Source organism: Thalassophryne amazonica, chromosome 2 (genome assembly GCF_902500255.1).
Source record: "Thalassophryne amazonica chromosome 2, fThaAma1.1, whole genome shotgun sequence".
NCBI lineage: Eukaryota > Metazoa > Chordata > Actinopteri > Batrachoidiformes > Batrachoididae > Thalassophryne > Thalassophryne amazonica.
The window spans coordinates 18,057,156-18,084,509 of NC_047104.1; the positions used below are offsets into that span (position 1 = coordinate 18,057,156).

General features: G+C 45.3%; 1 protein-coding gene across 1 annotated transcript; it reads left to right on the forward strand.

Annotated features, from left to right (window-relative positions):
* Positions 1–9,149: 9,149 nt before the first annotated feature.
* Positions 9,150–26,946, forward strand: plekhf1 (pleckstrin homology domain containing, family F (with FYVE domain) member 1). The gene is made up of 2 exons (XM_034183959.1): positions 9,150–9,436; positions 25,173–26,946. The coding sequence occupies exons 1-2, from the start codon at positions 9,190–9,192 to the stop codon at positions 25,766–25,768; spliced, it is 843 nt and encodes a 280-aa protein (XP_034039850.1). The 5' UTR covers positions 9,150–9,189; the 3' UTR covers positions 25,769–26,946.
* The last annotated feature ends 408 nt before the right edge of the window (positions 26,947–27,354 follow it).

The window sequence follows — 27,354 nt, forward strand, 5'->3', positions numbered from 1 at the left end:
CGGAAATACTCAGAGTGAACTCACAAGTCTTATAAAACATGTGAATGAAATGAGCTAAACCTCTATATGCACACTTCAGATATTTAGGTAGCTACTTATTTATTTATCTCCAACACTCAGCAGACATGATGTAATCCATGAAAATTAAACCACAAAGAACATAATGTATTACTGGCCACAAAAAACAAAAACAAATAGTAAATAAATGGTAAATGGACTGCATTTATATAGCGGTTTTCCATCTGCATCAGACGCTCAAAGCCAAGGGCGTAGGTTTGGTCTCAGCTTTGGTAGGGACAATACCACACACCCCACCCGGCCCCCCTGCCCACCACCATCACCCCCTAACCCACTCATACCATTAGACGCACAAGTACAGCATAATACATAACATATGACGACATAATGCTGAATAATTTAACACATTATTTACATTATTAAGTGTGTAGGCAGACAAACAAATAGCTTAAATAACAAAATTGCACCCAAAATCACGAATCTATTCTATAGGCCTACACCTGAGAGAACAAGACAACAAAAAAATACTTGTGAAGCTAACAAAAAAAAAAGTTTTTGCAACCAAGATGTATAATCTATTCTCTTCATCAATAATGCAGTTGTAGGTATCTGGCAACCTAATCTGCCAACAAAAAAAAAGGGCTTTACAATGATATATATGGTGTATTACGGTAAACGTAAGCCTGTGATTTCATAACGCAGAGGAAAAACATGGAAGTTTCACAGTAGTGCGCCGCTGATTCTCATTACCGTAAGTTCTCATGTAAGCCCTCACTCTGAAAAATTTCAACACTGACAGCAAGCCAAGATCCCGTGCTTTCCAACAGTGTGCTATATGTTGCATATATTATGGTAAAGTGCGTTCGGTGACTTTTGAAACGAGGGAAAAGTATGAAAAAGAGCGCAAAAGTGACAGAAAAGTACAGAGACAGACAGCAAACATAAATGTAGTAATTTTTTAGGAAAAGGCAGGATGTTAGTGTCATTTGTGAAGGTGTGTGTGCGTGTTTGTGTGGGTGTGCAGTTTAAGTGTGGCGCACAGCATTGTTCGCAACTCCTCCCCCCCGCCCTTCTTGTTTTTCTGCACCGGAGCAGTGTTGCCAGATATGAAATATGAAACTATCGTACCAAAACCTCAAAATTATCGTATTTTGGGAGAAATTATCGTACACAAACAAAACGCATACAACGTAGCTATTTTAGCGGTTTTTTTTTTTAATTTACAAAGAATTTTATGTCACATTTTTAAACAGTAATTATAGTAATGGGGAAACTATGGCACAAAAAGAACGCAAATGCACAAGCAAATGCACTACCAGACTAGAAAGAGTTGAATTCAACCTCGAGGTCGCTGTCGTCATCCGATGCCATGGACACTTGTGCAGATTTTGTTGAACACAGAAAAAAATGTTGACACCTCCATAAGGAACTTGAACTTTTTTTTTATTCTTCTTGTATATCTCTTTGCTCTTGTGTTTTGTTCGTTTGTTATTGCATTTGTTGAAATAAAGTTTCGAAAAAAAAAGATGTTGGTTGGGGAATCTTCCTGTCACGGTACAGATTGGATGGAACTCATTACTTTGTATGGAGAGGGGGCGGGCTTTCAAATGACTGTCCCGGTCGCCCAAAGCCAGCATTTGATGCCGCCTGAGTGCAACACCTGCAAAATGATTCTTGGGTGTCAGAGAGAGATGCGTGTTTGGGCAACCAACTGAAATTATCGTACATATTGGATTTTTTCCCATTATTGATCGTACATTTATTGATCGTACATCGTACAGAGGGCAAAACTATCGTACAAATACGATAATTATCGTACATCTGGCAACACTGCACCGGAGCCACCCATCCTCTGCGCTCCGGGACCTCCCACTTTACAAATGAAGCACTGCCTGCCACAAGATGCGCTTTGTTTACGTCCATGTGAGAAGAACGTGAGCTAATGAAATTGTAACATGGGTAACCCTGTCACTCTGGCACGTTGAAAACACAAAACGTGACGACTAAAATTATAGTATCGAGTTCGAAAAAAAATAGTGAATGATTTTGTTATATAAAAAAAATTCTAAATATTGGTAGGGACTATTTTGCCATCCCAAAATATTGGTTGTGACTTGTCCCTATGGTCCATATGCAAACCTACGCCCCTGCTCAAAGCACTTTACAATTATGCCTCACATTCACCCCGATGTCAGGGTGCTGCCATGTAAGGCGCTCACTACACACAGGGAGCAATAGGGGATTAAAGACCTTGCCCAAGGGCCCTTAGTGATTTTCCAGTCAGGCGGGGATTTGAACCCATACAAAACAAAAGAAACATGTTTGAGAAGGAGCAGGAAGTCAAGTTTGACCCCTTTTACTGTTTAAAATGTTCAGATGTTTGCAGTGGCAAATTTGGTGGAACTGCGCCACTAGATGGCATATTTTCTTTTGAATTTCAAATGTACAAATTGCTCAAAATTTCATGTAGATTGTCCCTGAGTACCACAAGGTGCTGTTTTACTATTAGACCATAAATTACATTAATTCAGCCGAAACAACTCAAAATGTGTTGTTGTTAATGCATGGACCAAATGCTGCCAAATTTGCCAGCAGGCAGCCAGGATATTGTTTATGGTGTGCAGAGCACAGTACAAACTGTCTGCATATAAAACAAGAGCAACAAGAGATTTCTGACGTCTGCCAATCCTGATCCAGATCACCTCCAAAATTCAGTGGAGTCTTCCATGGCCTAAATTGTATCTGTGTAAAAAATTTAGTCAAAATACATTCAGTAGTTAATTTCGGGTTTTTTTTTTTAATCCTCTTTTTTATTGATTTTTTGGTTTCTAAGCACAAACAATAACAACAGTCAATATGAAAGACAAAACAGACAATAAAACATACAAAAAAAAGAAAAAAAAGAAAAAAATCCCAACCCAAACTAACACTGAGCGCTACGGTACAAGTATATATATATATATATATATATATATATATATATATATATATATATATATATATAAATAAATGAATAAAATAAAAAGTTGACTGGAGACAGGTGAACTAAAAGCATACACCTGGAATTGATGAAAGAGCAAACAGTCCTCATCTTCCCTGGACAGATGATGAATTATTGCTTCTGTAAGAAAGATTGCAATGGTTCCCAGATCCTCCAAAATCTGTCTGATCTGTGAGGAAGATCATGAGTCGGTTTCTCGAGAGGTATAAGAGCAGAAATCGGTGATATCCACATGCTGACTGTAGGAACCTGGAGAGATGACCACCACAGCAAAATGCATATTTTAGCCAGAAACAAAAGAATAATCAATAGGAATTTGGTATCTGTATCCAAGAAATTATCTGGAGCATGGTTAAGTAGACAGAAAGAGGGAGTCAACAAAAACTGTTTACCAGTGACCTCTTGAGTTACAGAGTGAACTCCCTTCCAGAAAATCTGGATGTGGTCACATGACCAAAACAAGTGGATATATGTACCCTTGTATATATTACATTTATAACAAAGGTTGGAGGTATCAGGGCACATTCTATGGAGGTGAACAGGTGTGAAATAGGTTCGGTGAAAAAATTTTAAAGTCTGTTCATGTAAAGAGATGAAGGTGCATTTAGGAAAAATCCTGATGCAGATCTTGTCACAGTGTAATGGACTAAATGTCACCTCCAGATCATGCTCCCACAACCACTTCAGAGAATCATATCCTGAAGAATCATAATAAAAAATAGGGAAGTGTAAATTTTGAAAATCAGTCCTTTGGCAGATTTGGCTAAAACTATAGTGTTTTCCAGCTCTGACAGTCTCGAGCGGATCCTGCCTGTCCTCAAGAGAGAAAAAATACATCAATATTTAAGTAGATCCTCCTTTTGCAGAAATAACAGCCTCTAAACGCTTCCTATAGCTTCCAATGAGAGTCTGGATTCTGCTTGAATGTATTTTGGACCATTCTTCTTTTCAAAACATCTCAGGTTTGTTGGTTTCCAAGCATGGACAGCCCGCTTATAATCACACCACAGATTTTCAATAATATTCAGGTCTGGCGACTGAGATGGCCATTCCAGAACATTGTACTTGTTCCTCTGCATGAATGCCTTAGCAGATTTTGAGCAGTGTTTAGGGTCGTTGTCTTGTTGAAAGATCCAGCCCTGGTGCAATTTCAACTTTGTCACTGATTCATGAACATTGTTCTCAAGAATCTACTGATATTGACTGGAATCCATGTGACCCTCAATTTTAACAAGATTCCCAGTACCTGCACTGGCCCCACAGCCCCACAGCATGATGGAACCACCACCAAATTTTACTGTAGGTAGCAAGTGTTTTTCTTGGAATGCTGTGTTCTTTTTCTGCCATGCATACCGCCCCTTGTTATGTCCAAATTACTCAATTTTAGTTTCAGCAGTCTACAACACCTTATTCCAAAATGAAGCTGGCTTGTCTAAATGTGCTTTAGCACACCTCAAGCGACTCTGTTTGTGACATGTATACAGAAAAGGCTTCCTCTGCATTACAGCATTGTACAGCATCTCTTTGTGCAAAGTGCGCTGTATAGTTGAACGATGCACAGAGACACTATCTGCAGCAAGATCATGTTGTAGGTCTTTGGAGCAGGTCTGTGGGTTGACTATGACTGTTCTCACTATCCTTCGCTTCAGCTTCTCTGAGATTTTTCTTGGCCTGCCACTTTGGGCCTTAACTAGTACTGTGCTTGCAGTCTTCCATTTCCTCACTGTGTTCCTCACAGTGGAAACTGACAGCTGAAATCTCATAGCTTTTTGTATCCTTCCCCTAAACCATGATGTTGAACAATCTTTGTTTTCAGGTCATTTGAGAGTTGTTTAGAGGCTCCCATGTTGTCACTCAGAAGAGATGCAAAAAGGGGAAACATTGCAAATGGCCACCTTAAATACCCTTTCTCATGATTGGATTCACCTGTGTAAGGAGGTCAAGGGTCAGTGAGCTTACCAAACCAATTTTGTGTTCCAATAATTAGTGCTAAATGTGCTCAAATTCAGGCGCATGCCTAATTTTGTTTAAATAATTATTGCACACTTTCTGTAAATACTAGAAACTTTATTTCACTTCTCAAATATTAGTGTGTTCGTCTCCTATATGATATATTTAACTGAAATTTCTGATCCAGACAACCAATGATTTATAAAGGAAAATCATGAAAATTATCAGGGGTGCCCAAACTTTTGCATAAAACTGTATGTACTTCAGCTAAACTATGGAACTTAAGTTCATATAACCAAAGTGTTTGACCATTTTAATGGCGACATACATTGCAGTGACAGAGTCTCACCGCATTTACCCTATTGAGATATCCCATAATCCCTTGCGAGCCTGAGAGTCACTGCAGTCAAAATAACATAGAAAAACCACATGACGACAATTGCAAATGAATGTTATACAACCAACATGTAAATTTTTATTTTCATCACCTTAATAAAAGATTCATGTATGAGTGAAAACTTGACTCATGCATTAGTGAAAACCCTGAAAACTTTTTAAAACAAATATTCCAAATAATCCGTGTCTGCTATGTTGAACCTGCGTGGAATTTAATAAACGCTAACCGAATTTCAGAAATTTTATACATATTGCTCTGGAACAAACTGGACAAACAGTGCTGTAAAGGACAATAAGCAGGATGTTAAAGAGCAAACTGTTATGTGTCGGACGCGGTCAGAGCACCGACCCAGCATTTGACAGGACCCAGCATAAAATAAGCAGAGCACGGTTCAAAGGATAACACATTTTAATGAAAGTGAGTGAAGTGATAACTAAAACGTCCGCAGTCTGGTGAGGTGAAAACACGGCGCGCTCTCAGCAGCGCAAACGGTCCGGAGCCACAGCAGTTCGGACCCAGGGACCCCGCCGACACCCCCCCAGGTGGCCGCGACAAACCGAGTCTGTGAAGCAAGAAAATATGAGGTGAGTCCAACACTCTCCAAGCAGAGAGACACAGCTCAAAGGTGCACACAATCAGCAAACACTTCCTGGCTTAAATATATATATCAGCTTCTCACCCTGCAGGCACGGAACAACTCAGTTCAAATCGCCACTGCAGCAGAAGCTGATTAGACAATTAGCATAATGTGACAGCTCAATACAACAAGGTGTGAGGGACACCAAATCCACTGTCATTACTTCATAAAAGTCACCAAAACCAAATTACCTCAGGAAGTGTGCTGAAGAGCGTGAGACCTCACCCAAGCCTCCTTCACAGACTGTGGCGTCAAACCTGGAGCGGTCTCTGCGTCCGTAATGGTGAGATTGTTCTCCCGACGCCGATCTCATACGTCTGCTCACAAGGTCGAGTCTCTGGCAATCACACACTGTGCATTCAAGGTTTAAGTGCAGCAATCTCTGATCAAGACAGAATACACCACAGCTGTGAGCCCTGATGACCTGCACGTGAAAACAAGCCTCAGGTGTTCAGGGTGAGGTCCTAATACTCAGCCACTCAGTCCTGAATGCATACCACCTGGTGGGAGAAACAGAAAACAAAAACCAAGCCAGCCAAACACCCCAGCACATAACACAAACTTCACTTACCCCAGAACAACATGAATAGGAAGTGATTGCAGATCACAGCAATTCCCATTGAAAATAACAGAGAAACAACCTGAGCTTCTCACGTTTACATAGAACAAACACAATAACGACGTCTAAAAACCCAGGTAATATATTCACCAGAGCTTTAGGCAAAATAAACGTTTTATGTTGCGACGTTAATGCTGTTGTCCATGTGCAGCAGTTAAAGTGCAGCCTGATCAGAGTGTCTCAATGCATTTCAGTGCAGTGTTACTGATATCTCGCAGAGTGGCGACCTCTCCGAAGTTTTGCAAGATTTTGCGGGATTTGCAACTTCAATAGGGTGAATAGCATTCCAGCAGTTAGCCCAGTGATTGTGCAATCCAAAGTGAGGCTCAGCTGGCTGCTGCCTCACCACCCGTCTCTTCTCAGTATTTGAACAGCAAATGTGAAAATTCAGCGATTTTGAATAAAAAAAAAAGTATCTAAAAACTGGTGAAGGTAAAAGGAAAATAACTTTATAGTACAAATCACTGGATAAATATAACCGTTTAATTTATTTTTTTCATTTTACATTTTTTCTTTCCATGATGACAGGTGAGGCACACACCTGCCTCCCCTGACCGCACATCACTGATATACACACACACACACACACACACACACACACACACACACACACACACACACACACTGAACAAAAATATAAACGCAACACATTTGTTTTTGCTCCTGTTTTTTGTGAGCTGAACTCAAAGGTCTAAAACATTTTCTATATACACAAAAGACCTATTTCTCTCAAATATTGTTCATAAATCTGTGTTAGTGAGCACTTCTCATTTGCCGAGATTATCCATCCCACACTGAAAAACGAGAATGTTTGAACCAATTTAAAAAAGTGTTACAATTTGTAAAAAACCTGAATGAATTAAGTTGTTTGTAAGTTAGAGTTGATGTAACTTTCAAATTTAAGTTCAAACAACTTAATTCATTAAGGTTTTTTACAAATTGTTACACTTTTTTAAGTTGGTTCAAACATACTCTTTTTTCAGTGCACCATGAAATAATCCAGTACACATTAAGAAGGATGTAAATGACTTCATAAGTTTTGTTGGAGTTGGATGTGGACTGAATGCTGCAGCTGCTAACTTTCCAGGAGGTTTTCTCTTTGTATTGGACATACATGGGTGATTCTTTAACTACGGGCACTATTGGCCTTGTAAATGTAATTTCCACCACACCATTGCCTTACAATATAAAGCACCTTGGGGCAACTGTTTGTTGTGATTTGGCGCTATATACATGTGCTCTGATGTCACTGTTTATCTCCATAAAAACTACCCAAACAATCTTTCATACAAACTGTTTAAAGGGACATTACATGTTGTGGTGGAAATTACGGCAATAGTGTGGGACAACTACATTTTGTTTAAAAAAAATCACAACAGTTGTATGACATTGAATACCCCAATTATGTTTTGATTATTTTACTGATATTTTAATTTGAGATATTTTAAAACATTAGAAAAAAGTTTACCATTCATTTTTATCATTGAAGATCAAAAGTCTGGGTGTGGGACAAGCACAAAACTGCAATATTTGCATATAATGATGCTGAAAAAAGGTGAAAAAGTCATCATAGACTACTAGAACAAATTTCTTAACACTTTCATTGTAAAGATCACTATAAAAGTGTGAAATTTCCCCTTTTTTCTGTTTTTCATACAATATGATCAAAGGACATAATAAGTGCCTGTAGTCTAAGAATCACCCACATACTGTACCTTTGGATGAGCCAGAAAACTCCAGCTCCTGATTCTCGACAGCAGAGGAACCTGTCTGACCGGTATTATCAGACTGAAGAAAGAGTCTGTTTGTACTGTTTGTGCAGATGAAAACTGCACCCTCAGAGAACATTCTCATGCTCACCCAGTTGCCTCTCAACTCTGGTATCAAGTATCGACCTGTCAAACTTTAATGTACTTAATTGGAGGGAAAAAATTATTCTGCTATCTGGAGAAAAAATGTAATTATGTGTGTGTGTGTGTGTGTGTGTGTGTGTGTGTACCAATGTTTTGCTGATTAGAAGAAGACAGTTTGGAAAAAGAAGGGTCTTTATTGTTATTGTATGTGTATGAATATACAACCCCAATTCAACCCCATACAATTGGGGTTGTATATTGTATTTAAGATCCTAATCTCTCTCTCTCTCTCTCTCTCTCTCTCTCTCTCTCTCTCACACACACACACACACACACACACACACACACACACACACACACACACACACACACACACACACACACACACACACACACACACACACACACACACACACACACTCCAGCTGAACAGTTTCAGTCCATTTGTGCAGGAACATTTCATTTTGTGTTTATTTTGTCACTCCAGATACTCATCTTCTTTCTCAGCCTTTTATTTCCTACAAAACCTGTTTGTGTTTGAAGTGAACTGACTGCTGAAAGCTCTGTGACATCATCAAGCAAACAAGCTGTGTGATACGTGGAGAGTGAGACAGGACACGCCTACAGGGTTGATGAGGTCAGCATCACGCCAGCGGGCAGCCTCAGGTGTTGGCTCTGTTGTCATCTCAGTCCTGCTGTGTTAATCAGAGCACCATGGTCGATCAGGTAATGTTTGCTCGCGAGAATCTCCAGCGGATCCATGCAGTGGAGCATTCATTTGGACCCTCAGGAAAGTCCTTGTCCAAGCCGGGACGCGTTCTGATAGGAGAAGGCCTGTTGATGAAGCAAAGCCGCCGTGAGCCGCAACAGAAAGTGTTCTTCCTCTTCAACGATGTGCTGGTGTACGGCACCATCATTCTGAATGGCCGCTGGCACACCAATCAGCAGGTCATCCCTCTAGGTGAGCGCTCGTGTGATTCCAGACACTTTGATCCAGGCCTTCATGGCAAGATGAGAGTGAAAAAGTTTAAGTTGAAAGGAAGAGACAACAACAACACTAAATATGACCACTTTAATTCAAATATAAAGGTCAAAAAGATAAGAAACCAAACCAAGCGGCAAGCCTGAATTTTGGCCCTGAAAAGGAAAACATTTTCTTGTAGTTCCTTGATTGGTCGCTTGAGGCTCCAAAACAGACCACTTTCCCAAGTGAAAATGTCCAACTTTAGAGCAGAAATAAACATGTTTACAGCCTGGTACAACAAATCCTTTTGGTCTCTAGCAATAGTTTCCTCCTCAACCACAATTGCACAGTGGGGATTTTTTTTTTTCCTAACTTTCACTTTAAGATGTTTTAAGGCTTAAAACTCAGTCTCTGCTTCATAGTTGAGCCATAAAGTTCTGTAGAATTGTGGGTGTGGTTGTTTTGAGTGGCAGTTGCTGAATTCAGTGACTCCTCCTCTCCTCGCCAGTGTTGCCAACTTAGAGACTTTGTTGCTAAATTTTGCGACTATATTCAGACCCCTCTATCGATCAGCTTTTAAAAAAAAAAAAAAAAAAAAAAAAAAAAGCAACGAGCGAGAAATGTAATGACTTCCTGGTGTTATTTAAGACTTTTGGAGTCTGTGGTGTGAAAACACATATTTCTCCTCAATGACCAGCAGGTGGTGCTGTGGGACTGGACCCCTCCCCCGTCCCAAAGTACTCACAGGACACCACCCGCCTCCTCCGCCCTGCACGGAAAAGGAGGCAGACAACCAGCGGCAAGTCACTCATATATATACATATATATCAATCAATCAATCAATCAATTTTTTTTTTTATATAGCGCCAAATCACAACAAACAGTTGCCCCAAGGCGCTTTATATTGTAAGGCAAGGCCATACAATAATTATGTAAAACCCCAACGGTCAAAACGACCCTCTGTGAGCAAGCACTTGGCTACAGTGGGAAGGAAAAACTCCCTTTTAACAGGAAGAAACCTCCAGCAGAACCAGGCTCAGGGAGGGGCAGTCTTCTGCTGGGACTGGTTGGGGCAGAGGGAGAGAACCAGGAAAAAGACATGCTGTGGAGGGGAGCAGAGATCGATCACTAATGATTAAATGCAGAGTGGTGCATACAGAGCAAAAAGAGAAAGAAACAGTGCATCATGGGAACCCCCCAGCAGTCTACGTCTATAGCAGCATAACTAAGGGATGGTTCAGGGTCACCTGATCCAGCCCTAACTATAAGCTTTAGCAAAAAGGAAAGTTTTAAGCCTAATCTTAAAAGTAGAGAGGGTGTCTGTCTCCCTGATCTGGAGCTGGTTCCACAGGAGAGGAGCCTGAAAGCTGAAGGCTCTGCCTCCCATTCTACTCTTACAAACCCTAGGAACTACAAGTAAGCCTGCAGTCTGAGAGCGAAGCGCTCTATTGGGGTGATATGGTACTACGAGGTCCCTAAGATAAGATGGGACCTGATTATTCAAAACCTTATAAGTAAGAAGAAGAATTTTAAATTCTATTCTAGAATTAACAGGAAGCCAATGAAGAGAGGCCAATATGGGTGAAATATGCTCTCTCCTTCTAGTCCCCGTTAGTACTCTAGCTGCAGCATTTTGAATTAACTGAAGGCTTTTTAGGGAACTTTTAGGACAACCTGATAATAATGAATTACAATAGTCCAGCCTAGAGGAAATAAATGCATGAATTAGTTTTTCAGCATCACTCTGAGACAAGACCTTTCTAATTTTAGAGATATTGCGTAAATGCAAAAAAGCAGTCCTACATATTTGTTTAATATGCGCTTTGAATGACATATCCTGATCAAAAATGACTCCAAGATTTCTCACAGTATTACTAGAGGTCAGGGTAATGCCATCCAGAGTAAGGATCTGGTTAGACACCATGTTTCTAAGATTTGTGAGGCCAAGTAAAATAACTTCAGTTTTATCTGAGTTTAAAAGCAGGAAATTAGAGGTCATCCATGTCTTTATGTCTGTAAGACAATCCTGCAGTTTAGCTAATTGGTGTGTGTCCTCTGGCTTCATGGATAGATAAAGCTTGGTATCATCTGCGTAACAATGAAAATTTAAGCAATACCGTCTAATAATACTGCCTAAGGGAAGCATGTATAAAGTGAATAAAATTGGTCCTAGCACAGAACCTTGTGGAACTCCATAATTAACTTTAGTCTGTGAAGAAGATTCCCCATTTACATGAACAAATTGTAATCTATTAGACAAATATGATTCAAACCACCGCAGCGCAGTGCCTTTAATACCTATGGCATGCTCTAATCTCTGTAATAAAATTTTATGGTCAACAGTATCAAAAGCAGCACTGAGGTCTAACAGAACAAGCACAGAGATGAGTCCACTGTCCGAGGCCATAAGAAGATCATTTGTAACCTTCACTAATGCTGTTTCTGTACTGTGATGAATTCTAAAACCTGACTGAAACTCTTCAAATAGACTATTCCTCTGCAGATGATCAGTTAGCTGTTTTACAACTACCCTTTCAAGAATTTTTGAGAGAAAAGGAAGGTTGGAGATTGGCCTATAATTAGCTAAGATAGCTGGGTCAAGTGATGGCTTTTTAAGTAATGGTTTAAATACTGCCACCTTAAAAGCCTGTGGTACATAGCCAACTAACAAAGATAGATTGATCATATTTAAGATCGAAGCATTAAATAATGGTAGGGCTTCCTTGAGCAGCCTGGTAGGAATGGGGTCTAATAAACATGTTGATGGTTTGGATGAAGTAACTAATGAAAATAACTCAGACAGAACAATCGGAGAGAAAGAGTCTAACCAAATACCGGCATCACTGAAAGCAGCCAAAGATAACGATACGTCTTTGGGATGGTTATGAGTAATTTTTTCTCTAATAGTTAAAATTTTGTTAGCAAAGAAAGTCATGAAGTCATTACTAGTTAAAGTTAATGGAATACTCAGCTCAATAGAGCTCTGACTCTTTGTCAGCCTGGCTACAGTGCTGAAAAGAAACCTGGGGTTGTTCTTATTTTCTTCAATTAGTGATGAGTAGAAAGATGTCCTAGCTTTAGGGAGGGCTTTTTTTATAGAGCAACAGACTCTTTTTCCAGGCTAAGTGAAGATCTTCTAAATTAGTGAGACGCCATTTCCTCTCCAACTTACGGGTTATCTGCTTTAAGCTACGAGTTTGTGAGTTATACCACGGAGTCAGGCACTTCTGATTTAAAGCTCTCTTTTTCAGAGGAGCTACAGCATCCAAAGTTGTCTTCAATGAGGAGGTAAAACTATTGACAAGATACTCTATCTCACTTACAGAGTTTAGGTAGCTACTCTGGACTGTGTTGGTATATGGCATTAGAGAACATAAAGAAGGAATCATATCCTTAAACCTAGTTACAGCGCTTTCTGAAAGACTTCTAGTGTAATGAAACTTATTCCCCACTGCTGGGTAGTCCATCAGAGTAAATGTAAATGTTATTAAGAAATGATCAGACAGAAGGGAGTTTTCAGGGAATACTGTTAAGTCCTCTATTTCCATACCATAAGTCAGAACAAGATCTAAGATATGATTAAAGTGGTGGGTGGACTCATTTACATTTTGAGCAAAGCCAATAGAGTCTAATAATAGATTAAATGTAGTGTTGAGGCTGTCATTCTCATGATCTGTGTGGATGTTAAAATCGCCCACTATAATTATCTTATCTGAGCTAAGCACTAAGTCAGACAAAAGGTCTGAAAATTCACAGAGAAACTCACAGTAACGACCAGGTGGACGATAGATAATAACAAATAAAACTGGTTTTTGGGACTTCCAATTTGGATGGACAAGACTAAGAGCAAAGCTTTCAAATGAATTAAAGCTCTGTCTGGGTTTTTGATTAATTAATAAGCTGGAATAGAAGATTGCTGCTAATCCTCCGCCTCGGCCCGTGCTACGAGCATTCTGACAGTTAGTGTGGCTCGGGGGTGTTGACTCATTTAAACTAACATATTCATCCTGCTGTAACCAGGTTTCTGTAAGGCAGAATAAATCAATATGTTGATCAATTATTATATCATTTACTAACAGGGACTTAGAAGAGAGAGACCTAATGTTTAATAGACCACATTTAACTGTTTTAGTCTGTGGTGCAGTTGAAGGTGCTATATTATTTTTTCTTTTTGAATTTTTATGCTTAAATAGATTTTTGCTGGTTATTGGTGGTCTGGGAGCAGACACCGTCTCTACGGGGATGGGGTAATGAGGGGATGGCAGGGGGAGAGAAGCTGCAGAGAGGTGTGTAAGACTACAACTCTGCTTCCTGGTCCCAACCCTGGATAGTCACGGTTTGGAGGGTTTAATAAAATTGGCCAGATTTCTAGAAATGAGAGCTGCTCCATCCAAAGTGGGATGGATGCCGTCTCTCCTAACAAGACTAGGTTTTCCCCAGAAGCTTTGCCAATTATCTATGAAGCCTACCTCATTTTTATATATTATTATTTATATATATATATATATATATATATATATATATATATATATATATATATTTATATATATATATATATATATATATATATACACGAGATCTGTTAGAAAAGTATCCCACCTTTTTATTTTGTTCAAAAACCATATGGATTTGAATCACGTGTGATTGCATCAGCCAAGCTTGAACCTTCGTGCGCATGCGTGAGTTTTTTCACGCCTGTCGGTTGCGTTATTTGCCTGTGAGCAGGCTTTGTGTGAGCACTGGTCCACCCCTCTCGTCATTTTTTTATTGCGAATAAATGTCTGAATGATTTGGAGCTTTGCTGCATCAATTTTTTTCCAGAAACTGTGAGAGACCTCCAGGTGGACACCGTTCGGAAAATTAATATGGCTTTCAGGGATGATTTTATGGGGATTACACAGATTAAGGAGTGATCCAGACAGTTTAAAGACCGCCCACAACTGCTGAGAGCGCGCCGCGCTCCGAGTGCCGATCGACAGGCTCAAACCCCACTGAAACAATCAGATCATTTCCAACGTGAAGGCTTTGTTGATCTGGGACGTCGTCTGACTTTCACAAAAAGGCAGAAGGCGTGGACATCAGCACTTTTTCGGCACATTCCACTGTTACAGTAGTTTTTTCATGGAAAGAAAAGCAGAGGGACGCGCCACGGAGCCGTTCATTACGCAGCACAAAACCACCTCCGTGTTGGTCTCACAGGACGGCTTTCAGGTGGATTTCAGATGGCTGTCGGTTGCTTTTCAGTCGTGTGTGTTGTGTGGGCCGCTGAAGAGGAGGTACTGCTGGCCCACCACCACCAGATGGCACCCTGCTTTAAGTGCGGGCTTCAAGCACGAGAGGGCGTCATAGCAACCGGGAGTGACAGCTGTCACACGTCATCAGCACCAGCTGTCACTCATCCACATCACCACCACCATAAAGGCCGGACTGCAACTCCACCTCCCCGCCGAGAAATCAGCTACCTTGGAGGTAATTTCTCTGCTGAATTTAAACTGAATAATAGTCTGATCTCATTTGCAGCCGTTTCCCTGTGATGTGTTCCTTATCTGCTGTATTGGCGTTTGGTGTGGACTGTGACGGCTTCGCCTCCCACCCCAACCAGATAAGTGGTTTTCACAGGAGCTGTCCGAGTGTGTTATTGGAGGTGGAGGTTCTCCCTCCTTACAGAACACAGACTGTGGGATTACTGAGTGTGCGTACTCACACTCACCTGTGCTGTTTCTGTTCTCTGCCAGCAATACCAGGTCTGACAGCTGGAGACGGTGACCACCTGGGGACCCAGGACTTGGCGGCTCCGGTATTCTTCAGATCCGTTGGCGGTGAGGGCCGTGTGGGATCCGGCTCGGTTCTGGACGGGCGTCTCCTATCCTCAAGCCTGCCCACACGTCACCCAACGTGTAATTGACTATAATCCCAAACTGATTGTTGTCTGTATTCCGTTGTGCACAATTTACAACATTAAATTGTTACTGTTTGGCTTATCCATTGCCCATTCTTTTACGCCCCCTGTTGTGGGTCCGTATTCCTACACTTTCACAACAGGATTTCTCGGCCAGCGTCATGGATCCCGAGGGGCGTCAACCATCGCTTGAACAGCCAATGGAAGAGCGAGGTGCACAGGCGCCAGCAGGAGGCGTGTTAGGTGAGCTGCAGCACATCTTAACCGCTTTTACTGCTCAGTTGGACTTAGTTACTGAGCAGAGCATTGTTCTCAATCGAAGGATGGAGGCTCTCACCGCCCAGGTGGAAGCGCATGCTCAGGGCGCTGCTGCAGCACCTCCTCCTGCTGACCGAATGCCAGAGACAGACATTCCACTGGTCGTTCAACGAACCCCCCCACCTTCCCCTGAAGCATACATAAGCCCTCCAGAGCCGTACGGAGGCTGTGTGGAGACGTGCGCAGACTTCTTGATGCAGTGCTCGCTCGTCTTTTCACAGCGTCCCGTCATGTACGCGTCAGACGCTAGCCGGGTGGCTTACGTTATAAATTTGCTTCGAGGAGAGGCACGCGCCTGGGCTACGGCGCTCTGGGAGCAGAATTCACGGCTCCTAACGATTTACACTGAGTTTGTGAGGGAGTTCCGACAGGTGTTCGACCACCCTCATAGAGGCGAGACCGCTTCAAGCATGCTGCTGTCGATAAGACAGGGGTGTCAGAGTGCAGCGAAGTATGCAGTTGACTTCCGCATCACGGCAGCGTGAGCCGGCTGGAATGCTGTTGCGCGCCGTGCCGCCTTTGTAAACGGACTGTCTCTGGTCCTTAAGGAACACCTGGTGGCGAAGGACGAGCCGCGGGATTTAGACGGGCTTATCGACCTGGTTATACGGTTAGACAACCAATTAACAGAACACCGACGGGAGTGAGACGAAGGGCGTGGTCAGGCACAAGCCGTCCCTCTTCCTCCCGGGTCCGAAAGGGAGCCGACTTCCCCACGCTCCACAGCCAGGGCTCTCCATGTGACGACAGCTCCCCCTGCTGACGTTGCTATGGAAATGAGCAGGGCCAAAAAGCGATCAGATCAGAGACAAAGGAGGCTGATCCGTGGAGAGTGTTTTCTCTGCAGCTCAACCGAGCACACACAGAGAGAATGCCCCAAACGGTCAAAACAGCAGCATTCGTCCTTAGAGACTGGTCTAAGGGTGGGTCACAATACCCACACGGGGAGACCCCGAAAATCTGCACGTATCCCAGTCATGATCCTGAGTGGGGATCTAACCCTTCACGCCCCAGCACTGGTGGACACGGGGTCGGAGGGGAATCTGCTGGACAGCAGATGGGCAAACGAGGTTGGGCTCCCTCTAGTGGCCTTACCGTCACCATTGTCGGTGCGGGCACTAGATGGCACCCTTCTTCCACTAATCACACACCAGACACAGCCCGTGACTTTGGTTGTATCTGGGAATCACAGGGAGGAGATTGTGTTTTATGTAACACCTTCTACCTCCCGACTGATTTTGGGTTTTCCATGGGTGTTAAAACACAATCCCCGGATTGATTGGCCGTCTGGGGTTGTGGTTCAGTGGAGCGAAACCTGCCACCGGGAGTGTTTAGGATCCTCGGTTCCACCCAGTGTGACAGCTAAGGAGGAAGTTTTAGTCCCCCCCAATCTAGCGGCGGTGCCAGCCGAGTACCATGACCTTGCTGACGTCTTCAGCAAGGATCTGGCACTCACGCTGCCCCCACACCGTCCGTACGATTGTGCCATTGATTTGATGCCGGGCACTGAGTACCCGTCCAGCAGGCTGTACAACCTCTCACGTCCGGAATGCGAATCAATGGAGACCTACATCCGGGACTCGTTAGCTGCCGGGTTGATCCGGAACTCCACCTCCCCGATGGGTGCTAGTTTCTTCTTTGTGGGCAAAAAGGACGGCGGACTCCGTCCATGCATTGATTACAGAGGGCTGAACGAGATCACGGTTCACAACCGATACCCGTTGCCTCTGTTGGATTCAGTGTTTATGCCCTTGCATGGAGCCCAAATTTTCACAAAATTGGATCTTAGGAATGCTTATCACCTGGTTCGGATCTGGGAGGGAGACGAGTGGAAGACGGCATTTAACACCCCGTTAGGTCACTTTGAGTACCTGGTCATGCCGTTCAGCCTCACCAATGCGCCCGCGACGTTCCAAGCATTGGTTAATGACGTCTTGCGGGACTTCTTGCATCGGTTTGTCTTCGTATATCTAGACGATATACTCATCTTTTCTCCGGATCCTGAGACCCATGTCAAGCATGTACGTCAGGTCCTACAGCGGTTGTTGGAGAACCGGCTGTTTGTGAAGGGCGAGAAGTGCAAGTTTCACCGCACTTCTTTGTCCTTCCTGGGGTTCATAATCTCCTCCAACTCCATCGCCCCTGATCCGGCCAAGGTTGCGGCGGTGAGAGATTGGCCCCAACCAACAAACCGTAGGAAACTGCAACAGTTCCTCGGTTTTGCAAATTTCTACCGGAGGTTCATCCAGGGCTACAGTCAGGTAGTTAGCCCCCTGACAGCCCTGACAAAAAAGTGACTGCCTGACAGCCCTGACAAAAAGTGCGGGCTTCAAGCACGAGAGGGCGTCATAGCAACCAGGAGTGACAGCTGTCACACGTCATCAGCACCAGCTGTCACTCATCCACATCACCACCACCATAAAGGCCGGATTGCAACTCCACCTCCCCGCCGAGAAATCAGCTACCTTGGAGGTAATTTCTCTGCTGAATTTAAACTGAATAATAGTCTGATCTCATTTGCAGCCGTTTCCCTGTGACGTGTTCCTCATCTGCTGTATTGGCGTTTGGTGTGGACTGCGACGGCTTCGCCTCCCACCCCAACCAGATAAGTGGTTTTCACAGGAGCTGTCCGAGTGTGTTATTGGAGGTGGAGGTTCTCCCTCCTTACAGAACACAGACTGTGGGATTACGGTAATTGACTATAATCCCAAACTGATTGTTGTCTGTATTCCGTTGTGCACAATTTACAACATTAAATTGTTACTGTTTGGCTTATCCATTGCCCGTTCTTTTACGCCCCCTGTTGTGGGTCCGTGTTCCTACACTTTCACAACAGTGTGATTATCCGAGAAATTGAGCATGAGCTGGACATGCCCCAACATGTCCTGTGAGGCTTCATCACGGCGTTGCTTTGCGCCAGCGACACGCGGACATGCGGAACTCCACTCCTCTTTCCATGACAAAAACTCCTGTAACAGTGGAATGTGCCATTCATTTCTAAACTGGACGCTGTCTTGATCCAGTATGTCGTCTGACTAGCACAGGAATTGTGAAAAGACGTGAACATCAGCACTTTTTCGGCACATTGAGACAGACGTGCGGAGGAGTTCTGCGCGTTAAGGATCACTCCTTACTCTGTGTAATCGCCATAAAATCGTCCCTGAAAGCCACATTCATTTTCCGAACGGTGTCCACCTGGAGGTCTCTCACAGTTTCTGGAAAAAAATTGATGCAGCAAAGCTCCAAATCGTTCATTTATTCGCAATAAAAAAACGACGAGAGGCGACCACTGCTCACACAAAGCCTGCTCACAGGCGAATGACGCAACCGACGCGTGAAAAAACTCACAAAGGTTCAAGCTTGGCTGATGCACACACGTGATTCAAATCCATATGGTTTTTGAAAAAACTAAAAAGGTCCGTTACTTTTCTAACAGACCTCGTAAGCAGGGACGTCCCTGAAAAAGACGTTGCTTGGATGGCAGCATGTGTTACTCCAAAACCTGGATGTACCTTTCAGCATTGATGGTGCCATCACAGATGTGTAATTTGCCCATGTCATGGGCACTAACGCTCCCCCATACCATCACAGATGTGTAATTTGCCCGCGTCATGGGCACTAACACTCCCCCATACCATCACAGATGCTGGCTTTTGAACTTTGTGCCGGTAACAATTAAATATCTTGTCTTTGTGGTGTATTCAGTTGAATATAGGTTGAAGAAGATTTGCAAATCATTGTTTTCTGTTTTTATTTACATTTCACACAAAGTCCCAACTTCATTGGAATTGGGGTTGTAGATGTGTGTGTGTGTGTGTGTGTGTGTGTGTGTGTGTGTGTGTGTGTGTGTGTGTGTGTGTGTGTGTGTGTGTGAAGGTATTGTAATGATCATAGTTCTAATGTTCACGTTGTCACGCAAGGGTTAACTGTTCTCGAGTTGGGAGGGGGAGTGAGGGTGTGGTGAGCAGGAAGAGAAAAAAAGAGAAAAAAAGAAGGTGTCGTCAGCGTGAGTTGTGGCTGCAACAGCAACTCTGTTGTCTTTGGTGTGTTAAAAATAAAAGCTCTGGAAGAGAACCATGGTCCTTGGCTGACTCACTGCAGCGAGGATATTACATTGGTGTCAGAAGCTCGGAATTTGCCCACTGCATGAGCCACTGCTTTAAGCGGGGGGAGAAGATGTCCTCTAGCTCGAGTGCCCGGCTGCAGGTAAAGAAGGAGGCCGATGAATGCGCAATAGACATTCCAGAAAACACCGTGATTGCCTCGGAGTGCTGGAGTTCACAGCGGCTGGACAGCACTGTTACCCGCCGTCGGGACGCCATGCAGCCCACTCTTGAATGCAGCGCGGGACCTGAGACTAACAAAGATGGTGGTGCCCAGCAGCTCTTTGTCACCCGCTCCACGACACCGCTGTTCTCCGGCAGAGGGAGCTGGGAAGCTTACCGGGCACAGTTCGAACTGTTAGCAGCCACTGCGGGCTGGTCTGAGAAGATTAAAGCCGTGCAGCTGGCACTTTCATTGACAGAGGAAGCTGCAGACTGCCTCCTGCTCCTGACCCCAGAGGAGAGAGGGGACTACTCTATGTTGGTCGGAGCTCTGCAGAGACGCTTTGGACTTTTTAATTTGAAAGACTCCCTGCGGTGTGAGTTTAAACACCGTGTCAGGCGGCCGGATGAGCCCCTGCGATCCCTGGCACATGAGATTGAGAGCTTGGGCAGACGCGCATATGAAGGAATGCCAAGCACAATCCTGAATGAGCTAGTCTGTGACCAGTTCATCCATGCCCTGACACCTGTGGAGCTGCGCTTACACGTACAGCTCGCCCACCCCGTGACACTAGCTGAGGCGCTTGAACTGGCCCTAGAGAGGGAGGTCGCCACCTGTGCCATAAAGCCGTCAACACCTACACCAGTGATGGCTACCACTGTGAAAGAGCTGCCAGAACAGAGACCGGTGTGGGTAGAGGAGCTGGTACGTGCTGTGAAAAATCTGTCAGTGGGACCTAGTGTGAGCGGAGTGCAACACAACCTGCCTGCTGTCTGTTGGGGGTGTGGCAAGCCAGGACACATGCTCCGTCGCTGTCCAGAAGCTAAAGGTCAGCAGGGAAACGGGAAAGGGTCCGTGTAGCCCGGATGACACGGACCCCGTCAACCATTCACCGGGATCCGCATGCTGATGCGGTAGAGACTGTGGGCTGGACAGAGGTGGGTGACCGCTGCCATGTTCCTGTGCTGATTGGAAATGTTTCCTGCCCAGCCCTCATGGATACGGGATCTACTGCCACATTGGTGAGACCTGATGTCGTCCCAGAAGGGACCGTTCTAGAGCCGACGTCAGTAAGGCTGCGGACAGTGACTGGTCAGACGGCTGAAATGAAGGGCAGAGGAACGTTTGTTTTCACAGTAGGGAGTTTGGCAGTGACTTTTTCGGCATGGGTGGCTGAGGTGAAAGACCCATGTGTCTTGGGCCTGGACTTTCTCAGAAGCACAGGGTGTGTTGTGGACCTCGGGGCAGGTATGCTCATCTTGCCGGGAGGGCAGACTACCCCACTAATCCCGCACTACAATCAGGTTCTCCCGGCGGCACCCACCTCATGCACTGCTGCACATTCAGAGCTAGCCACTCCTCATCTGGATGAGATCCAGCCCAGCCCGCCCACACCACTCACCCCAGCTGTGCTGTCTGCAGATGTTTTAGCTCCGCTGGATGCCCCAGTGGATCGCGGGGAGGCCATCCGGGGTATCTGGCAAGGAAGCTGCGTTGGTCTGGATGAACGGCAGCAGGTAGAACTGTGGCAGGTTCTGTGGGAATTTAAGGACATTTTTGCACTCAGTGACAATGAAGTGGGCCTCACACACCTGGCGGAGCACAACATTGACACTGGGGATGCACGGCCCATCAAAGTGCGACCCCGTCGCTTGCCTATGATTCGACAGGAGGCTGCTGATCGTGAGGTTCAAGCCATGCTGGAGGCGGGCATAATCGAGCCCTCAGACAGCCCATGGTCTTCGGCTGTGGTCATGGTCCCTAAAAAGAATAGCTCAAGGTGGAGGTTTTGCGTGGATTATAGGCCCCTAAACAAGGTGACAAAAAAAGACTGTTACCCCCTTCCCCGAGTTGATGAGACCCTGGATTTGGTGTCCGGCTCCTCATGGTTCTCTTCACTGGACCTGCGCAGTGGGTATTGGCAGGTGCCCATCACCCAGGAATCCAGGCCAAAGACAGCATTCAGCACCACCAGGGGACATTGGCAGTTCAAGGTTCTCAGCTTTGGACTGTGTAACGCGCCTGGGACATTCGAGAGGCTTATGGACAATGTTCTGGCCAAGGTTCCTCGACAGGAGTGCTTAGTGTACCTGGACGATGTCCTCGTCCATGGGAGGTCCTTCGAGGCTGCGCTGGACTCCCTGAGGCTGGTGCTGGGAAGGATTGCTGCTGCCGGGTTGAAGTTGCACCCGGAGAAGTGTCACTTTATGCAGCGGGAGGTGGAGTTCCTTGGCCACAAAGTGAGCAGCGAAGGCATCAGCACGCTCCAGGTGAAAATTCAGGCTATCTGGGACTGGCCAGTCCCAGATAACCAGAAGCAGCTCAAGAGTTTTCTCGGGCTGGCCTCTTACTATCGGAGGTTCGTGAAGGGTTTTTCCTGCATTGGAGCCCCTCTTTTCTGTCTCCTCCAGAACAACCAGCCTTTCATGTGGACACCAAACTGCCAAGAGGCATTTTCTACCCTTAAGCAAGCTCTCACAAATGCCCCTGTTCTCATCACACCGGATCCCACTTTGCCATTCTTGCTGGATACGGATGCCAGTGATGTGGGAATGGGAGCAGTATTGGCTCAGGTGGGTCCTGAAGGGGAGCGGGTGGTGGCATATTTCAGCCGCGTTTTCAATAAGAGTGAGAGACGCTATTGTGTGACCAGACGTGAGCTTCTTGCTGTTGTTTTGGCTGCCCGGCACTTCAAGTATTATTTATGTGGCGTGCCCTTCACAATCAGGACTGATCATGCAGCCCTTCAGTGGCTGGTATCTTTCAGGGAGCCGGAAGGCCAGGTTGCAAGGTGGCTGGAGGAGTTGCAGTCTTTTCACTTCAGTGTCGTGCATCGACCAGGGGCCCAGCACGCCAATGCTGATGCCCTGTCCCGGCGTCCATGTGCAGTGGACGGTTGCAGCTACTGCGACCGCAGGGATGCCAGGGAAATGGAACTCAGGGGGGTGGGGTTGGCTGCTGAACAAACATGCTGCTCTCTAGAGGTTGTTGGGGCTGCGGATTGGGCCTCTCAGCAGGAAAATGACAAAGAGTTGAAATGTGTGCGGCAGTGGGTCCAAAGCGGGGTCAGACCATCCTGGGAGGGGGTGATGGGCCTGTCGGGGACTGTTAAGGGCCTGTGGAGTAAGTTTAGCATGTTACGCATGCTAGATGGGGTACTCCAGCGAGCATGGAAGGAGCCTGCCACAGGGGAAGAGAGATGGCAGGTAGTGGTCCCCAGAACCCTTAGACAGATAGTGCTGAAGGCGTGCCATGGGGGCACAGGCTCAGGACACTTCGGGAGTACTAAGACCCTCCGTCGGCTGCGCCAGGGGTTCTACTGGGGTCAGCATCGCCGTGATGTCGAGGATTTCTGTCGGCGCTGCGATGATTGTGCAGCCTATAAAGGACCCCTTGATCAGTCCCGGGCCCCTCTACAGCAGCAAGCAATTGGGGAGCCCATGGAGAGGGTAGCGGTGGACATCATGGGCCCCTTTCCAGTGTCTGACAGAGGAAATAAGTATGTGCTCTGTGCGATGGACTACTTTACAAAATGGCCAGAAGCTTATGCTCTGCCGGATCAAGAAGCAGAAACAGTGGCAGACGCCCTGTTGGAGGGCATGTTCAGCCGGTTTGGAACACCTGACATAATCCACAGTGACCAGGGCCGGAACTTCGAGTCCAAGGTTTTCACAGCTTTGTGTGACCGGTTGAATGTGCAGAAAACACGCACCACACCATTACATCCACAGAGTGACGGGTTAGTGGAGCATTTTAACCGCACAATGCAGCAGCAGCTAGCAATCCTTACTGCCACCCACCAGCGCGACTGGGACAGACACATTCCCCTGGTTTTGATGGCCTACCGCTCTGCTGTCCAGAGCTCTACAAACTGTACCCCTGCCATGCTGATGCTGGCTAGGGAAATCCGGACACCAGCTGAGCTGGTTTTTGGGTGGCCACCAGACACAACACGGGACCCACCAGGGCCGGAGTATGCAAGAAAGCTGCAAGATCGTCTCGAGATAGCCCACACGTTTGCCAGGGACCAGCTGGAGAAGGCTGGCATGAGACAAAAGAGGAATTACGATTTGAGGAGCAAGGGCAGAAGTTTTACGGCCAGTGAACTGGTTTGGGTCTATTCGCCCAAACGTAAGAAGGGGCGTTGTCCAAAACTGGACAGTCACTGAGTTGGCCCATGCAGGGTGCCAGAGCGTGTCGGGGAGGTGGTTTATAGGGTTCAGGTGCCCCCAAAGGGCAGGAAAGTAGCCCTCCACCGGGATAGATTGGCACCCTATAGGGGAGGGGCTCTCCCTTCATTTGAACAAAGTTCTGCCCCACTCTGTAGCTCAGAACGATCAGCAGGACCAGATTCCCCAGTCCCATTTCCAGTGACATCCACTATGTCTCTGCTGCCACCTGGGAATGAGCGTGGGCCAGCCCCACGCAGGCCACAAAGACAGAGACGGAGACCTCCACGGTTTGGGGATTATTTGTTGACCCCTCGAGGGCGAGGGGCTTCATAAAGGGGGGGGCAGTGTAATGATCATAGTTCTAATGTTCACGTTGTCACGCAAGGGTTAACTGTTCTCGAGTTGGGAGGGGGAGTGAGGGTGTGGTGAGCAGGAAGAGAAAAAAAGAGAAAAAAAGAAGGTGTCGTCAGCGTGAGTTGTGGCTGCAACAGCAACTCTGTTGTCTTTGGTGTGTTAAAAATAAAAGCTCTGGAAGAGAACCATGGTCCTTGGCTGACTCACTGCAGCGAGGATATTACAGTATGTATGACCTCTGTTCTTGAAATATGATATATGTTATTACGTCCACCATGGATGTCATAAAATCATCAGCTTTTATTTATTTGTCTGTCTGTTAGCAGGATTGATTAAAAACTACTTCACAGATTCTCACCAGATTTGCACCACAGATAGATACTAGGGCGTGGAAGAGCCACTGAATTTTGGAGGTGATCTGGATTCGGATTGGTGGACATCAGAAATCCCTGATTTCTCTTGGTTTTTTTCTGCTGTATTCTTTCACACACACACACAAAAAAATGCTTTAGAACTGGTGTGTTTTGAGTTATTTCTCATATATTTGTGTTTGCTCAATGAAACTGGTGTTTTTTGTTTTAAATACGTGACAGAAAATCACCTCAATAAAAGAACTCCTAAAACTGGTCTGTCTATTGTGACCGTTCTGAGCTGACATGTATTGTGCTCATTGTCTCGACATTGTGCTGCAGCCTACTGTCATGTCCTGTTCCTGTCATTTCAGAGGACATCCAGCTGGAGGACTTGGAGGACAGTGTGACCATGAGGAACCAGTGGTTAATCCGTACACCACGGAAGTCCTTCTTTGTGGCAGCTGCCTCCTATGAGGAGAAGCGGGCATGGATGGACCACATTATGGACTGCAGATCCAGACTGCTGCAGAATGGTGGGTACAAACCCGGCTCCACCTTTGCTGTGACCTGGATCCCAGACAAGGACTCTGCCACCTGCATGCGCTGCTCAGACAGGTTCACCACGACCCAGCGTCGGCATCACTGTCGATATTGCGGCTTTGTGGTGTGTGGTTCCTGCTCGAAGAAACGAGCCGTGATCAAACACATTCATCCAAAAAAGCGGCTGAGGGTCTGCAGGATGTGTCACTCAAGCCTTGTGAGGAAGGAGGTAGAAGCTAAGGAAAGGTCTCTCCTGAGAGGGGACAGCACCAGGAAGATGGGGTCATATGAAGACGACATGGACATGTCAGAAGAGGAGCCAGAGGTGGCCATGGAGGACCACAATTCAAGCAGGTTGACGGAATCTAAGAATGTGTCCTGGTCTCCGTATGTTTACCTGAACTCAGACCATGTGATGCCACAGTAGAGCATCATCACACCCCTGTGCTACAGTCACTCCAGTGCTTGATTTTTCACTTGGACTTAAAGAGTTTTATTTGGCGTGGCTTTCCTGAAACAGCAGATCTTGATACTTTAAAAATGTTATCATGTATTTTGACCAAGACCAGAAAACAAAACAAAACCATAAAACCCTTCAATATGTGAATAAAAACAATTTAGCGTTTTTTTATTGTTGTAAAATTAATGAAGGGCATCAGATGGCTGATGCACCCTGATATAAAGTAAATATACATTTAAAAGTCTAAATATATCAGCCCGTGTCACCAGGAAGGCCGAGCAGAGGATAAACCTCCTGTGTCAACTGAGGAAATCCAATTGCTGGTACAGTTGGACAGCAATGTCATCCAGTCCCGTTTCTTCTCAAGCAACATCATCTGGTTTGAGTCAAACACCAAACGAGACAGGAACAGACTGCAAAGGACAGTGTGGACCATAGAAGAACACCTGCCGCCAGCCTGCCCCCGGCTACACCTCCAGACTGAGAAAACCAGCGGGAAGCATCACTGCAGACCCCAGACAGTCTGTTTCAGCGTCTGCCCTCAGGGTGGCGCTACAGATCACTGAGTACGAAAACAACCACACACAAGAATAGTTTCTGTTCACAGTCCATCACCCTGATGAAGGACTCGTGACTGTAAATAACACATGTAGACAACACTCATTAGGTATTAATACCTCTGTAACAATGATTACTCACACAGGCAGAGCGGCACACACACACACACACACACAGCATTGTTGTATATTATTGTATATACTATATATTGCCTTTTGCACAACGTCCTACTTTATATTTTACACACTTGAAGAGCTGTACTAAATCAGTGAAGCCAACCGAACACCCCCCTCTAAAAATAGGTCTGCCCTGCCTTCACTGTGCATGCGTCTGAGACCGACTCTCTCAGTCTGAGTCTCTACACCCAAAGTGATCAAAGGGAATAACGTGATTATTAACCATCAGAGGACAAACTAAAACTTCTTCTAAAGTCAGTTTTAACCAGAAACGAGGCCATGATTGGTGAATTACTAGTGACGCTTTGAAGTGACGTAGGCACAGTGAAGGCAGGGCGGACCAATTTTTTGGGCAGACCGTTTGGTCAGTGATACTGGACTCATATTCATATTCAATAAAGCTGATTCTGAGCCTGTTGTGTTTTTTTGACTCATTCAATCAATCCCAAATATTTTGCTGATCAATACGTGCTTTCAGTTCATTTTAGACTTCTTGGTTTGATATATATGTGTAGCCCCTGGATCCCAAAAGGCTCTAAACTCTGAGCATGGGGTCACTGCTCTGAAACATTTCCAGCTGTTCTTTAGTATAATTGTGCAGGGTGTGAGTATTTCCTTGCCCACTGCCCATCTCACCAGACCCTGACTGCCTCACTCTGCCACACTCCAGACTTCTCTAGCCACCAGACCAGGAGCTGCAGCGGTTCCTCGCCTCATCAGGTTAACAGCAATGCAGTCATCCAAGTCTGAATCTGGATCTGTTTCAGGCTCCCCTGTAAACTCCTGCCTAGACAGGACAACTGCTGCAGCATTACTAGA

Excerpts from the sequence above, each read along its gene's own strand:
- plekhf1 (XM_034183959.1), top strand. The coding sequence starts at position 9,190 with ATGGTCGATCAGGTAATGTTTGCTCGCGAGAATCTCCAGCGGATCCAT. Across the intron at positions 9,437-25,172 it reads TCAGCAGGTCATCCCTCTAG|AGGACATCCAGCTGGAGGAC; the intron begins GTGAGCGCTCGT and ends CTGTCATTTCAG.